Raw genomic sequence first — 16,808 nt, 5'->3', positions numbered from 1 at the left:
TCACCACCACGATAACTCCCCCTCCGTCCAACAATTATGCGAGTAAGTAGGCCTAGCACAATACAACAATACACGTGCGACGTGGTAATTCTATTAACACAAAATAGACATTCAAATTCGAGGAACCCGCCTTGCGTAACCGTATTCCGCCGGATATCAGAACGGGTACGATCAATTGAACACCTTCGAGTCTACAAGCAGGTTCTATAAGAATGATTGCGAATGATTTGAAATCAACGGGTCGATTGTGATACACCGATCGCGCCTGCCTTGTCATCGCCTGCCCAACCTTTGATAATTCTCTCGGCTTCCGCTCACTGAGTGATAAGATACTGTTGTCCTCATATTTTCAAAAATCTTACGATATACGAGATAAGGCTTCAATATCCTATCTTATTGTCATCATGATTGTCTGAAAGCAGAACCTGATATACATTGGAATATTATTGAACGAACTGTATATTTGCATCACATAGTCTAACGACGATGAAAAAAAATGATTTAATGTATGCGAAGTGCTTAATAGATGATATAAACTACTCAATTCCGGATGGATCATTGAAAACTTGGTTACATAACAACAGTTTATGAGCAAATAAGGCTGATTGCCATAATGAATTCGCCCATATCAAGAAAAACAAACATAAAGTGCATAGAATATAAGTTTGCGTAATGCATTGGGAATATACCGGAAATGGAGGGATAGAATATCATTCATCCTGTGTTTTCACACAGATATCATCAGAGATCATGACAAACCAACTGAACTGAAACCAATAGACAGTCTGAATTGTAGCACGGGAGATACATATGGTAAAAACTAATTCAATAAAAAATCAGGTTAAAAAGCCCGCAATTTCATTGTGACATGTGAGTAATTTTATGACAATAGGAGCAAGGGGAATTATAAACAGACGAACCCAAAAGTAATCACATATTATAAAAATTGTTGTAGATCAAGTGTACGCTATTGCTAACAAGCGTTTGGTTGTGGTTGGCGCACAAAATTCCTATAACTTTATGACATCACACACTACAATCGTAGCGCATGCCCATAATGTATTTCTGTTACTGAATCACTTTTTTCATAAGGCAATTTTGCCTGATGTCATAATAGATGTAGAAATTTCTAGCAATCCCATTCAATTTTGGCGTTTCTGATTTTTTTTTCGACGTGAACGTAATTGAAGCAAATCAAAATGATTAACATAACAGCACTTCAAAGAGTGACTCTGCCACGATCTTCACTACAATCCCTATCCGCAATCATATCATTTGAAGTAACAATGCGCTAAAAATCGTGTGCAAGACCGCGGTATATTCGAGAGGGTGAATGTGAAACTGCATTCCAAGCTCATACAAATGCGTGCGAATGGCCCGTACTTCGTAAATATTGCTTAAATAGGCATGTCCTTTATGTAAATAATATCGTAGCAGAACAGCAATTTGGTAGTTAATACGTCCTTGTCACCGAATGAAATTTTAACGTGGAGTAATGGAATTAAAATAAAATGCTGGAAGATAGGGCTGGAAATGTGTATAGCAAGTGGCATTCGGCAGGCTTCTATCACAGCACGCTGGGAACGTGAAATTGTAACGGCAATGTTTCACATTACGTATATAGGGAACAGATGAATAGCTTGAATACAAAGTTTTTACTGCAAAATATTGTGACGTATACTGATACTAAAGGAAAAAACGATATTGCATAGTTGAAACTTGATGCTGCGCAGCTTCAACAATAAGATATTTTCTAAATTCGCAAGAGCCTCAACATCATTATGCTATTCGGGCAAGATTTCGGTACAGTGGACACTGGACACGCAGAGCCACAATCGGCTGACATAAAAGTACTTGCATTTGACTACAACGGTTGCGATACATAACATAGTTGGCGTAGCTTTTCAATATACTTCTAGCATGGATAGTCGATACGATAGTGTTGTCTTGTAATCAGGAAGTGTTGTACAATCAACAATAGAATCGCGTGTTTGTTACTGATCTCCGTATTGTACAGTTATCCATAAACGCGAATCATCACCATACGGCTTGCGTATAGTGTGGTTTTATCCGCGCTCAAGTCCCATTGATACTTTGTGTTGCGGAATTTCGGAAGCCTAACTAAACACTATTCGAAACTCGACTCGAAGTCGATGAACTGTTACGCGACATGATTTGTGTATCAGTCACAAGCAATTTTGAACTTTCAAACTTTCACAGCGTTTTCATTAACGATCTCAAAGTCACTGTTGGAGCTACTAGATTGTGTATTTTCCTCGTTTGAGTCTTCGTCTTGTTCGGTGTCTTTCAGTAAGGATTGGCTTGCGGAATCGCCGCTTTGAGTCGCGGGAGAACCAGCGCTTTCAATAATGACATCCGGCGCGTCCAAGTCTGTGGTGATGACTTCCTTGCCGGTCTGTTTCGTTTCGTTTTCAGTCCAGCTCCCGGTTTCCGTGGCGTCCAGCTTATTGTTCATGGACCCTTGCGGAGTGGTGTTGTCCACGCGGAGAAAGGTGGACGGCGGCATGACGCCGTTGGACGCCGCGACTGAAGAGGATAGGTTTCCTATCGACGAGTTTACGTTGCTGGACAGTGTCGCGTTGTCTCCGGCGAGCTGTGGAATTTTGTGATTAATGTGAGTGTTACACTATGAGATTCCTACTCAAGTGTTGGAGGTTTATCCAGGCTCCTCGCCATATCATCTGTTTAAGCGGTGTTTCATAAAAAAAAGCCAAAAAGTGGGCCGTGCTATAAGCTACGGAATAAAATTGAAGAAAAATGACTTGGTGTAAATGTCTGTTTTTCAAAAGTTTTGCGTAACAACTGTGCAACTAGAAATGGAAGTAGTCTAAAAATATAACCACTGGAGTAAGTGGGGCAAGTAAGCCAAGCCTACTTGAGTACTCCAAAAAGTAGAAGTACTTCGTTACCGACCACCACTGACATAAAACCTGTTCTGTAACTCTCAACTAGTACTCCAGTAGCATTTGTTAGCTTCAGCTAGAGTAACATCACTAACTACTTGGACCATCCCCGGCAGGTTTAAAAACGGTAGTCCTACTATCCTTATAGTTTTGGTTCTGAAAATTGTGTCCATTTAGCAAACACCAATAACTAGGGCAATTTTTTTTTTGTTGACATGACAACATCAGTGAAAATTTTGTCAAAATTGTGGCGTTTGGACAATGAATCGTCACAATTGTTTACAAAGTCAACAAATTTTTGCCTCCTGCATTTCGTTTGTATCGTAAATGTTTGAAATGTCGTTGAGCTTATCATTTGACATTTTACAGGTTGCAGCCTACTTTATATGCCTTCCGTTGTAGACGACCCCTTGTCTGCTTATTGTGAATCATAAACGGCCAAATGGAACAAATAATTTGACAATGTGTTATGCTGAACGTACCGCAATATCCTAACTAAAGCAAGACTGCGTGGGCATTGGTTCTTATATCCAGAAGCGCACGATGAAAATTTGTGATGTAGACAACATTGTCAGAATGAAGCAACACGGTGTGTCACCAGCAGTGTACACACAACTTCAGTGTGGCCAGCTAACAACTGCTGCTATTGAACGTCCTTTCTCCATTCTTGGCAAGCTACTAGATAAGGACGAACACTTTCTACCCGAGAATGTAGGAAAGTATCTTTCGTTGTACTACAACAAATTTTAATTATTTGTAACGTAATGCGTGATGTAACTACTGAAATTCTTTAGAAGTTCAGATTTCGTTAAAAGAAAGTTGTTGTTTTTCAGTCAGTCTTTAAGTCAAAAAAGTTATTTCAGGCCAACTACTTCGTAAAGACAGACAGTTCCAACCAGAAATTACGATAAGTAGCACAATTCTAACATTATGTGGGAAAACACCTAATTTACATACGTGAGGTCAAAATTTGGTCAAAATTGAGTGTTGCAAGTAAAAAAACGTCAAAATATTGATTTTTTAGGTGAAAATCTTCCCTTTCCAGGTTAAAAAAAATCGCCCCACTGATAACCAAAACCATTTACAATGCAGTTCCGATGGACTACTATGCAGCCATCCGCTACGCCACAATGTGATGTATCGCGAGAGATACGGACCTGGTTGGTTTCCAGATATTGCAACAGCGCTGCGTAGCAGAAGTATAGTTGATCCTGAGTTTGAATGATGTGGGGTCTCTGAGCGCGGAGACTTTTGACAGTCTGGAACACGTCCACGAGTCCTTCGGAATCGGCTTGCTCCATCAGAATATTCAAGGCGATGAAGACACCTGAACAGAAAGTAAAATGTTAACGTTAATGCAGTTTATGGCAAACCAATCCGCAGGAATATCTATGGCTTTGAACCGTTACAATGAAGATAGTATTGTTTGATAGTCATAGCCTTGACAACATGCCAGACTATATGCAAACAGGTTTTTCGTATTATACCATGCGATTACTTCGCGATAATCCTGGTACACGATTAACTCAGTTACACCTCATTTTTAGTGACAACACTTTTGAGTCACAAATAATTCAGGTCGATGTCATTTGATTGACAACTCCAATGATGGCATTTGAGTTACATAGCTCGATGATGTTTTGGGACTAATGTTAGGGTTATGGGATAGGGTCAACGGGTGCACAGTCAGCAGATGCAATTTTCAAATATATACTTTGATACTGTGCTACAGGGGGTACACACTACGCTTACATTCAAAGCCTGTATTTACACACCACATTTCAACATATATTATGTGTTGGTCGATATTGCGTGCATCAATGCATAATGTGGCATCTACCTCACCGGCTGTAATACGGAGTTAGACACCAACTTGTCACACAAAATATTGGGAACACATAAATTATGTTGAAATATGGTGTCAAACTGCACGCTTTTAATTTGCAGTGTATTTCACCCGACTCTTACGGTAATTTCACTAATATAAGTGACTTATCCTAAAAGTATTTTCTTCCTTGCCAAAATCCAAATTCTAAAAACCATGTAGTTTTTCCTAAAAACTCTTCGATTAGAAGAGGAATTAGTCTAAAAGTATAAGCACTTGAATAAGTAACGTGAGTATAGACAAAATACATTAAATACTCCGACCAAAGTGCTTATAGTTACGGTCTAGTGACTACATATACTCCAAAATGAGCTGCCAGTCAGTTGATATACAATATTCCATTGAACACACTCCACACAATGCTATAACAGATGTCGCAGTCCTAATGAGGTATACCTGTCCGTCCGCCTCCGCTGCTGCAATGAACAATGCTCGGTATCGCGTTCCCGCTCTTGTCTTTCGGGTTAAGCCTGTTGGCTATTTCGATCATGCCATGTGCGTCAGACGGCAGCCCAACCTCAGGCCAGCCGGTGTAATGGAATTGGCGGATCTTCCTCTCCTCCTGATGACGAATAAGGAACAGATATATACTTCGCAACAAGATGAATTCGGATTTAACTACGTTATTCTGTCAGACATCTCGGACGATGTGAACAAACTGCTAAGCACAACTAATTACTTTTGAGTATATATATGGACAATAACTAAGAACTACTATTTTTCCGGAGGAATCAATTAGGCTTTTTCGATAGACGATCGCATATATTTAGAGTGTCGATATAGTCGTTTTGCGTTAGTCGCAATGGTACAAGTTTCATTCTCTGCTGCCACAGGAAGGAATTTGGACATGTTTTGAAAAGCACTGTTTCCACTTGTAACATAGTAATAATTTAGGGCGTTACATCTAGTTCAACTTGAGTTGCAACACTGACTACTTCGACTATCTCTTCTTATGATTACCCTTGTCATAATCAAGTAGAATAAAACAGCTCTACTTGCATAGGCTTGGTCCGTCAGCGATAGGCGTTTTTCCCACACGCATTCCACGTAACTATATACCACCCTCTCAAATTTTCATACCGGCTATGCCTATGTTTACTATGGGACTCGAGTAATGGTGGTGTCTACCTTATAGCTGCTGCCATCTAAAATACATCAGGCGAGAGCAATTCTTCATTCGGTTCTCTGTGATATCACATGGATACTGTCGTCATAATCGCATTTGTTTTTACACTTACGGAATCTCGCGTCAGCGTGAACTCTCTCACGATGTAGTCGACCACGTCGTCGTCGTCTTTGTGAACAAATTTCACGGTGATGTCACCATGGGTCTCTTCATCGTTCAGCTCTTCCGGCCAATATCGAGCGCACGCATCCTGACCTGGGAGATGGGCAAGCAATACGCTTGTAAATCGAATAGCAAATCATGAAGATTCTGCGACAACATAATAATGCGGCCGGATTGGAAAAAGATACGGCATGCTTCACAATAGTATCATCATATGATATCGATGAAGATAAATTGGTTATAGCTCCACCGTCAGACTGAGCACTGGTGCATTAAATACAATAAATCTATAACCGGTGCAGTGTAAATTCATGGGTGGAAAATAGGTGTCTTTATCAGCTTTCCACAATGGCGTATAGGGCTTAAATCAGGTTAACGGGACTTTAGGCACTAAATTGCGCTTTCACACCCATTCCCGTGATTGGTAATGGATCAAATACACAAATCCGAATGGAGATATATCCTAGGGCTGTACACAATGTTCGTTTACGGTGAGAATATAATGCGTTCTCGTATTAATTACTCTTACCCACCATCCTCCATGCTGAACTACGCATCGTTTATAGCTAGGCTGGGCACAATGATTCGAGAACTCGAATCTGAATCGAGTGTCAACTGTCAAGTTCAATGATTCGAGTCGAGTAGTAAAAGGCGATTTTTTCTAGCATTGAAATTATACGCTCCTCGCCACTGAAAGTTAATTTATCAACGAGAATTATAGTTTCGATACTAATGCTCACTGTCGAAGCCTTGAAACCTTGATTGTCCGCATCGTAGCGTACGAAATATATAGTACAAAGCTACGAACGTTGCTGGAAATAGCACATTTCCAAAGTCATGTTCATCCCACAACATTGTAAACAAGTGCAAAGAAATCGGTATGTTCGAAAAAATACCAATGTATCTTTAATGTGATGGATAACATGCATTATATTATTTGTGGTGGTATAAAAGGTACATATTTGAAATTTGACATATCACATTACGTTATGATGCCATAATGAGTGATACTCGATTACTCGACTCGACTCGAAGCATATTACGTGATTCAGATTCGAATCACCCAGGTACTCGATTTCACCCAGCCCTATCAATGGCTATGAACGCGAAATGTCTATGCTATCAATGAACATCTGACACCAGATAAAAATCGCACACACAGTTAACATCGCAAATACCAAGACATACCTTTCTCCACGAGACTGGTAAGCATGACGATATTCTGAGTCTTCTTGACCCAAGCCATCATCCAGAAGTCGTCTATTGTTTCTTGTAATGGCCCTTGGGTGGCGATGAATGCTTCTTTCACTTTGAAGCCCTAACGAAAGATGTTCGATTATAACGAGGAATGAAAACAACGACTCAACAATGCACAGGGGTACTCGGTAGATATGAAAATATACTCCTTGTGTTCGTCATAACCGTAACGCTTTACTTCATTTTAGACCATTCGTTTGTTTGTAGTTTTCAGAATATATATAATACTGATCTCCTGCTTCTCTACTTCCGAGAAAAACAGATTGTTAGCCTCACGGTTACATCCAATGCGACATTGACAGTTGCGCATGATATAGATATTACATAGGCTACGTAAAATGTATGAATGTCCATTAATAGAATATCGTCATTGAGAATCAGTGCTACACACGAACACACATTATGACATTGCATGATACAGTCACAAATTAGGGATAATAGAGCTATATTGCATAATAGTGTTGGTACTCTAAACTAGAGAATTGTGGTCTGCAAATCGACTTAAAATGAGTAACTATCATACCCATTGATTTTGCCAACGAATATATATTGTGCTGTCAACCTTATTTTCATATCAGGTTCATATATTTGGTCCTCGCAAGTGAATAGCTTAGTCAACGGCTTCGCTGTTAGATGACTGATATTGCCCCGGAAATCGTCTATGATATCATGTTTCCCACTCTAAGCAATCGGTGTTGTGGCAGCCGGGACCATTCATCCTAACCTTGAAGTATACTGTGCAACCGTACAAAAATCACGGTGGTGTAGCGCAGAGTACTGACAATGCATTTTTAAGCGCGGCGAAAATTGTGGGTTAAGCGAATGTACACTATACAGTATACACGTATTGAAGTATCCCGAATCAAAAGGAAATCTTATGCATCATTATAAGCATCGAGAGTCCCGTTCGATCATAGACACATTTATGCTGCGATATCCAGAGCGATAAAGATATAGCTACATATCCACCACTGTGAACAATGGTGCCCCTTTGCATATCCCACGTAATTATAGTATAATAGTCTGCAGATATGAGTTGCTGCCCATTGTGTTATACAAGTAATGAAGAATTGGCATCGTTTGCGGGTTCACAAATTACCATCGGCCTCGCACTCTAGACACGGGGTAGATGCCACGTTTGCATGCAAATATTTTAGCACAATGGATCTCTTGGGAATGCAATTTTCACTCCGTGAAACCTCTTTCATATGTTTGCAATCTGATGACTTGAAGAATATATCCACGCTAAACCTAGCAAGCAACCGTTGATATAAGGTTTTTACGTAAGCATTCTATACTATATATACCCTAAATAAAATACACACAACTGAAGAAACGCTACTTGGGCGATCATATTTATGTCACGAGTCACGAGCTAACAATATTTCGCAGACACATGCGAAATTATGCAAACTCACCTCAACAAGCGACGCGTTAATATAATCAGTTCGCTCCTGGCCTGGCTTCAGTGGCAGCACGACTCTGTTGTTGTCATCTGAAACGAGATTCTCAATGAGATATGGACCCAGCCATCGTGAGTCTCCTTTTAAAATGCTCATTGCTCATCGATTCGTTAAATATTGTTTGATATCGTTACACGACGAAGATTAGATGGATTCATTCAAAGACATACAAGTTTTACAAGCTCATGAACACAAAAATGTTGCATTTACTGAAAATAAAAACAGTCGTGAGTGTAGTCATCGGGTCAGCAGAGGGTTACTGCAGTATGATAGACAATTAGGGGTATTTTTATCTACAAAATACCATACTGGGACTTGGAGAGGCTTAAAATTATATACTGCGCCAATATATATTCTCCAATTTTAAGTCACAAAATAATACCGCGTAATCCATGTATTGATTTCGTCCAGCCTATGTCAACACAAGCCTTTTACTGATGTTTACATCATTATATGATATCTACCATTGTATGCGATTATGTCCGTATTTTCGCTCTCGGTCCTGTTACCGATACTAAACTTTCGTGCGATGCGTTCTATTGCAACTTTAGGCCGAGAAATTAATGGACTGGACTGAACCTCATTTTTTTCGCTAGCGTCTTATATTCTCTGCATTACTTTTCATTCTGTATGCATGCCTCTTCTTTACTACGCCTAGGCTAAGGTGGGTGTCTGATCTTAAAGGCTACTCCAAGTCGTTTCGACACCTTCCCATCCTTTCATTGTATCGCAGTCTTGCGATGTTTTGAAATGATGAAAATATTAATAAACTGATTGATTGATTGATTGACTTCACTCACAACTCACAACGCGATGCCCATTTCGACAATACATATCTACGCTATAGTAATTTACGTATTTGGTTGCAATGGTAGGGTATATCGATCCGCGTAAAAGTGATATTATATTTACATAGTTTCTAACGGATTCGTTGAATTGCCACAGTGTATCTTCCCACACGGGAATGGCAAATAAAATCATGGCAATTAAACGGATTGTCCGGCACTCACTGTATAGCGCAGAGACATATTGGCAGTGACGTAATACTTATTGATAGGCCTAGTTTCTGCTTATGGCGAAACTGAGGCCGCAGCGCTTCTGACATTCAATGTGGACAAAAGCCGTTTCAAACCGCTTAGCTTGCGAGTTGCGAGGCCTTGATTACGCTCGAATGAGCGCATCGAACGAAACAATGGAGGAATGATCCACCCTAATTGTTTTTACTAAGCTTGGTAAATTTACTGTGTTACTCAGCACGACAGTTTGTTGAATTTGATGATACAAAATACATATATAACTGTAAGTGCGTAGATTTTATTGATAACTAACCTACGTAGGTTAGTTATCTACGTAGGTTAGTTATCTAGATACTAGATTCGAGGAAGTAGCCGGACATGACCGGTTATATCGAACCGCCTCACGAATTTTTAGGAGACCAGAAAATCGGTTAGCATCCTACTGATTACAGTCAATGACTTATTGTTACAGATCCGACTGAAAAATATGACATTTTTGACTGAAATCAAATTGCAACAAAATCAAATTGCAGTCGCACTACTGTTTCGAGGTATACTTTCTAGAAATTGAGAAGACCATAGATGTTTTGTGAATCATGAATGTGGACATTACGAATCAGACCGTGACGAAAGCGGTCATTTTATGAATCAAATAATCAATGGCAGCCTGCCTTGAAATACTCAGGAATTGAGAGTTATTCTAATGCAAACGAAAAATGAATGCGCTAGCTCAAATTCAAAGTCATCGAGGATCAGGTGACGATAGATGCTACTGCACCAGATTGATTACTAATTGGCAAACTATCACGCGTGCTGTGGAAAGTGATGCTGATTAATTTGAAAATCATTTGAAGCAAATGGTTATAGGTTATAAAAGAAGTGAAACTGTATCATCTGCAGTATACAGAATGGGAAGGCGATATGCTTCAGAGATGCTGACCAGATCGTCAAAGTCAAAATTTCAACTCCTGTAAATTCAGTCCCACCACGAAGATCATGCTGTTTTAGTAGATTTCCGTGAATGATCATTGATCAATGGCCGTTGGTAAAATTTGACGCTATGCGCGTGACTGCATGTGCATTCCCAAAACGCTGATCCGAATCAGCTACAGCAAAATCACGATAGTCGTGGTCATAAATTATACAGTAGCTAATACTGTGACCTCGGATTACTGCATCAGAATTCCACGTCTGGAAATTATTTATTGGCGTTGAGCATCGATGAGATTTCCGAAGCCGATAACCAATAACTGATTTTATAGTAAATTTGGAGATGGAATTGGAAGTCCGCGTGTATGGATTTTGGTACTGAGAACTCATATTGTGAATATCTGCAGTAAGTAAGCTCTGCCGCAGTAAGGTTTTCCTTGGTACTGTACTGTACAATATGATTGCTGATCAATGCTCTTACATGGTATGATTTGTAGCACCCTATTTTTCTTTATGCTTTGTCTACCGTGCTTCATGTTCTCCTTGTCAAACTGAACTTTTAGCAAACTATCGAATTCCTCTTCCAGTAACGTGCCGGACGCGTCTTCAACTTGTTCCCTGCGAAATGATATCAAGGATCAGATAGGCCATCATGTAGATAGAGGGGCTTGCGTCGAAAAGGACATACCTCAAACTTTGCACTTGCGCTCGGAATTTTTTTACTGGAATCTCAGTCTCTCCGTATTTGATGTGTTCGAGTATAACGGCGTGTGCGAACGTATATTGCGCCTGTGCAAGCGTCCAAAGTTCAATGCGAGTCGGTAACAGTTTCGTGTCACACGCACGCTAGTATTATAACTTCCCATCTACGAGATAGTCATTTCCTACATAATAGCACATATGATTGAGAGCTACATATCCCATGTTTTGTTATTATGCACAGCTATACTTGAAGTGTGTTAACGACAGTGGTTCTCAACCACCAACTTAATTGCATAATGCAAGAGCAAGAAAGCTTTTCCATTAAACTGTAAGCATAATTGATGATAGAAATTTGTCATAGTTTCCAAAATTGTGGCATGGACTAGTGTGGGAGTAGCCGCACTTCAAAATATTGAAAGTGTTGTGTCAAACTGATTAGGCGACGCTAGGCGGTTAAATTTTATGATGAACCTATGAAGCCTTTTAATAAACAAAATTGAACACAATTTGAAAGTAAAAGCTGGCGACATTGACGGTATAATAGAGGTCAGTCGGATTCCATTGAGAACAAACCCAACAGCCAAGCTCAAAGTTAATGATTTTACCAGGACGTTGCAGAAACGCGAATAGAATCAGGGATAGGGTTGCATTTAAAATAAACGGTGTTTTAAAACATTTTGTTTAAAACAGTGTTTTAAAAAAGGCTTTTTCAAAAAAAAATTGTGTTTTTTCAAGTTGTAATATTATGCCATAATTGTGTAAATGCTTTACAAACATATATGTTGTATGAGCCTACGGACAATTACTGGCCGATATAGCCGACGTATATCGATATTGGATGGTTGGAACCCTCAAAATAGTCTGTTCAACAACAGTAGTACATATATTTCGTCAAAGGAGCTATTTTTACCCTATATTTTAAATTGTCAATGTCAATCCAATATGACGTCACAACTGAATATTCGTGACGTCATGACCTTAAATAAAACACAATAAAAAACATGTTTTAAATTAGGGCCTTGTTTTGAATATGTTTGTTTTAAATTGATATTTGTTCTGAATGCAACCCTAACCAAGGACAATACGAGAGAACACAGCAGCAAATCTCTCATTCAATGGGAATTTCCTATTTGGTATTGAGTTGCATAATTTTATTAGCGTCGTTACCGGTCTCAAAACTATGCTTAGCAACTGGACCGACGCACGGGCTCAAAAGATTGAGAAGCACCGCGTCAGTCATTTCCTTGAAATGCAAGTCAAATTCGCTTATGTCTACCATTGCGAGTGTAATATTGTAATATCCGCAGACGCGCTCGGAATAATGTCACGCAATCAAACTTCTCACGTCTGTTTGAACAAGCATCATCCTGTATTTTCTCATCTTTGTCAAAAACGAAAATAGATCGACTTTCCCCTCGGCGTGCAATTGCTCCATGGCAGCGTCGACGAGGATAAAGGTTCCAGTTCTTCCGACTCCTGCGCTGCAGTGAACTACAATTGGGCCTGCACATAAAATGGTACATCATGAGTTTCATGCGCACAACTCTTTTCCCGGTTGATGCTAGCGGTTATGCGTGCAATCACATTGTAGGTTTTTTGTGGTATTCATGGTGTTTGTCGACTACAATGGTCATTTGCTTTCCACCAGGCCGATATTCTGCATTTTATTCGTAACTGCCCATATATAGCACGGTCCACTTCTAGGCTTTTTGTAAGCCACATCTTACGCGGATGAGGTGGCGAGGAGGAGCCTATAAGATAAACCTCCAACACTTGGGTATAGGAATTCTGAAGTAGGTAATGCATACAGGATACTATTGTGAGCTATACTTCACGCAGACTGCTGCGTAATCACTTCGATGGCTACGAGGCTGACCGAGCGCAGGTAGACAGGCGCGTGCGATATATTTATTGTGCCAGTTACCTGAATGTGGCGGATTGGCGGCGACTACTCTTCTTCGAAACTGGAGCATTTCGTGAGCATTCTTGGGCACACCGAAATCAGGCCAGGCGATGTAATGCATCTGTCGAATTATTCTCGGCGGATACTCCAGCTGCAACACAAACGGACTAATGTGATAAACGAAAAAAATAAAGATGCGAGTTTCAATTGATATTGCCATCCGACGATAACTTTAAAAGACTATACATATTTTACAATCAAAGAGGTGCCCTAAATGCATGTCTCTACCCTACTGGACCCCTGGGATATATCTTATTAATGATTGGTGTGTTTAACTCAATCACACCCATCATGGAATGAGTATGAAAGCATAATATCATACCATGGAAGTGGCGTTCACCTGATTACACTACACCCCATATGCCGGTGGAATTTTGATAACACACATATTTTTTCCATGCGTGGATTTACAATGTGAGTTCCACATTCGTTTTGCCGATTACTCTACTGCGACTATTCAGTGTGATCAAAGTAGGAGCGGGCGGATAGGTGTGAAAGCTTTCGTCGCCCCTTGGTAGAAGTATATACTTGATGTTGTTAAACAGATGAAGTTTTCAAAAGAACTATATGGTCTGATTACTCACAATCGTCCATGGATGTACCTCGAACATCGCACCTTACAAATTTTCTCCAAATTATTCAAATGCTTTATCAGCTTTATCACGAATATGCGTATCATAATACTCAATTAGGTGACGAATATTGGGCGAAAACGTGACTATTGGGTGCTGTTATGGTTAATTTCGTTTCGATTTGCAAGCAAATACATCTATATCGATCGATATGGTAACGCTACGTTAATACTTAGGAAAGCTGGATAGAACTACCATGCCGTAATTTTCATGGTGCTTAAAATAGGTCATAACAAATATTCTTAAAATTAACCATCTTGAGCAGTTTTCGTACCGCGTACGACCTCGCGGTTCTAGGATTTTGTAGCGTACCAACAAATTAACGACAAATCCATCTGTTCTCCAAATGCATATACGACTATTAACATGCGACGCACGAGGTAATCCACCCTGGTTATTAATAACATACCCTAACAATGCAACATTTAATGTGATTGTTGCAATTGGTTCTTCCTCCACAAGCTGAACTAGTTGGGGTGCAACTAAGCCGAATGACGCATTAAGTATTTAACTATGAATGCGATGAAGATATTTCTTACGAAATTGAATAGTACAGTCATATTGGAATGAACCCGAATATTTTCGGCTGACACTCGTCAGGGGTAACCGTCAGCAACTAGTAGAGAATTGGAAGAACATCGTATATCAACAATCGTATCACAAAATAGGACGTCACCGACATGAAATTTCGAATAATTGGGGCGAAGAGACAGCTGAAGCGTATGATGTACAATTTTTAGATGGTACCCGAACTAGTTCTGTAGGCAAAGACTTGGTTAGCGTATATTTGATGAAAGTCGATTCCAAGGCACCCAAATGAATGCGTGAACGGCCTCTCTCGACAACGCGAAATCTGTCGTGTCGATAATTTTTCGCGTCGGTTTCATTTCAATATGACTATACTATTCGATTGTATAATAAAGTTTTGCACCTCCAAGAAGCTCTTCAAACGATTCTTGCACGTGATTTGTGTAAAGCTAAAAGAAATGCATTGACTTCGTACCACCTGAAATGGCTTCGTACACCATAGGTTGAGAATCGCTGATGTATACGTTTTAACAGTGAATTAAGTCGGGAATAAACTATTCAGTCGTATGATTTTCATGACAGCGTCAGCGGGCGAGTACTAAGCATTCGTCAATTTAGTTTATGCTTCGTTCAAGTTAGTCACGCCTCCATACTTCCGCGCGTGATTTTGTTTCAAGTCTGCCCCTATACATTAATTATTATCAGTTACCACGCCGCTTCGAATAGCAAATGAATAACGATGGTTGAAGAAATGATTATTATCCATTATATCAAGAAAGAAAAAAGAATCAATAACACAGATCACAATTTGAAGAGTTTACAATCCGATCGACATTGATGCATCACTGAATATAAGCAGGTGCTCAAACGCGTGCCTTTAGGAACCACGGTAATTTCCGGATCGGCAAAAGACAATGCGGTTGACTCACTATACATGGTTTACTATATACCCTATTTAGGGTTACTCATGCTTCGTAGTACAAATAGCTAGTACTGACTCGCGGTTGAGAAATGGCTCTAAGCGTTGGCTAACAATTTTTAACAGTAAGTTGAAAAACACTGCCCGATCTGGAATAGTGACGGGGATGGTTGATCTCTTCAACTGATTTGATATGTAGTGCGCTGGTGACTTCATACTAGCTCCAAATTATACCCCCCTCCCCTTCTAGAAGCCTTGTACCGACTCATCAGAGTAACGTTAGGCACACAAGCTATGCATGGACTTCTCGCGATTCAATCTGCAATGCGTGTAGCGAGTTGAATCGAACTCTTAAAGTTGCAGCATTATCACGACCGTAACAGCACTTCGTCAGCCCCCTAAAAAAAACGCTGGTATTGAGCCCCCATAGGGTGATAAACCAAACTTCTGGGGGAATTCGCCCCCCAGGCCCCCAGTCAAGGTAGTCGTGTTTGCCGCGACTTTTCACCGACGCTTATTGTACTGTCTAGCGAGATGCATTACTTCGCATAATACGCGCGAAGCACGAAAATTTTGAACAATTCAGAATTGAATCGGCCAATATCACCGAGAATTGCGTATATGTGCTATGAATTTTATATCCTCCCTGTTCACGTAATCATATTTTCCCGTAGAGCTGAATGGAAATGAATGGTCTTGAATGGTCTTGGAAACTGCAGGGCCCGAAATTATTAATTAAACATATTCGGGCGGTATAATAAATTCATTACATGATGTTGTTTCGTGACCTCTTGTCTGCTATAGTCAAAAGATATTGTAATCACCAAAACGGATTGAACTAAAAGACGCACACGATTTCAAATTGGTATTTCTTTACTGGCAATAACATTTTCAATGCAAGACATATGTCTTGGTGCATTGTGGCGCGGTAATGGCCGACGCAAATGCTCATTCGTATAAATCAAACGTATTTTTTTCTTTGGGGGGGGGTACCCAATAATCCAGATATTTGGCAACATTAAATCGCGCCTAGCGCGAAAAATGTTTTTAAAAGTGGCATAGATTTCCACAAAACTCATTAATTTATGCTAATTTACGAAATATTTTTGGATCCCCTTCGAGCTCGCCCCCCCCCCCAATTGGGGGGGTTTGAGGTGCGGCAGTTACTGACCTGAGCATTATACTATTTGGACTTGAAACCTGACAATTGTTATTAGTCAAACCCTTTGGAACCCTGGCGACTTCAGTCGTAATCCTCAAATTGGGAATGAAATTCATTACATTTGAGGAGCTGATTAGGA

At 40.0% G+C, this 16,808-nt stretch overlaps 1 protein-coding gene across 4 annotated transcripts in view; it reads right to left on the bottom strand.

The window, feature by feature from the left end:
• Positions 1-431: 431 nt before the first annotated feature.
• Positions 432-16,808, bottom strand: part of LOC145452566 (receptor-type tyrosine-protein phosphatase epsilon-like) — a 37,167-nt gene continuing 20,790 nt past the window's right edge. For all 4 annotated transcript variants that reach the window (XM_080330738.1, XM_080330741.1, XM_080330740.1 and 1 more), the window contains 10 exons: positions 13,390-13,519; positions 12,811-12,968; positions 11,452-11,552; positions 11,245-11,381; positions 8,773-8,849; positions 7,286-7,415; positions 6,048-6,190; positions 5,206-5,371; positions 4,082-4,251; positions 432-2,614 (listed from right to left, as the gene is read on the bottom strand). In XM_080330738.1, coding sequence (XP_080186864.1) covers positions 2,207-2,614; positions 4,082-4,251; positions 5,206-5,371; positions 6,048-6,190; positions 7,286-7,415; positions 8,773-8,849; positions 11,245-11,381; positions 11,452-11,552; positions 12,811-12,968; positions 13,390-13,519 — 1,620 coding nt within the window. In that variant the 3' untranslated portion in view covers positions 432-2,206. The remainder of the gene's footprint in view (positions 2,615-4,081; positions 4,252-5,205; positions 5,372-6,047; positions 6,191-7,285; positions 7,416-8,772; positions 8,850-11,244; positions 11,382-11,451; positions 11,553-12,810; positions 12,969-13,389; positions 13,520-16,808) is intronic.

This window comes from Botryllus schlosseri, chromosome 12, assembly GCF_051294905.1.
Source record: "Botryllus schlosseri isolate E-star chromosome 12, Bs_hap1, whole genome shotgun sequence".
Taxonomy (NCBI): Eukaryota; Metazoa; Chordata; class Ascidiacea; order Stolidobranchia; family Styelidae; genus Botryllus; species Botryllus schlosseri.
This window is presented reverse-complemented; position numbering and strand designations above follow the sequence as displayed.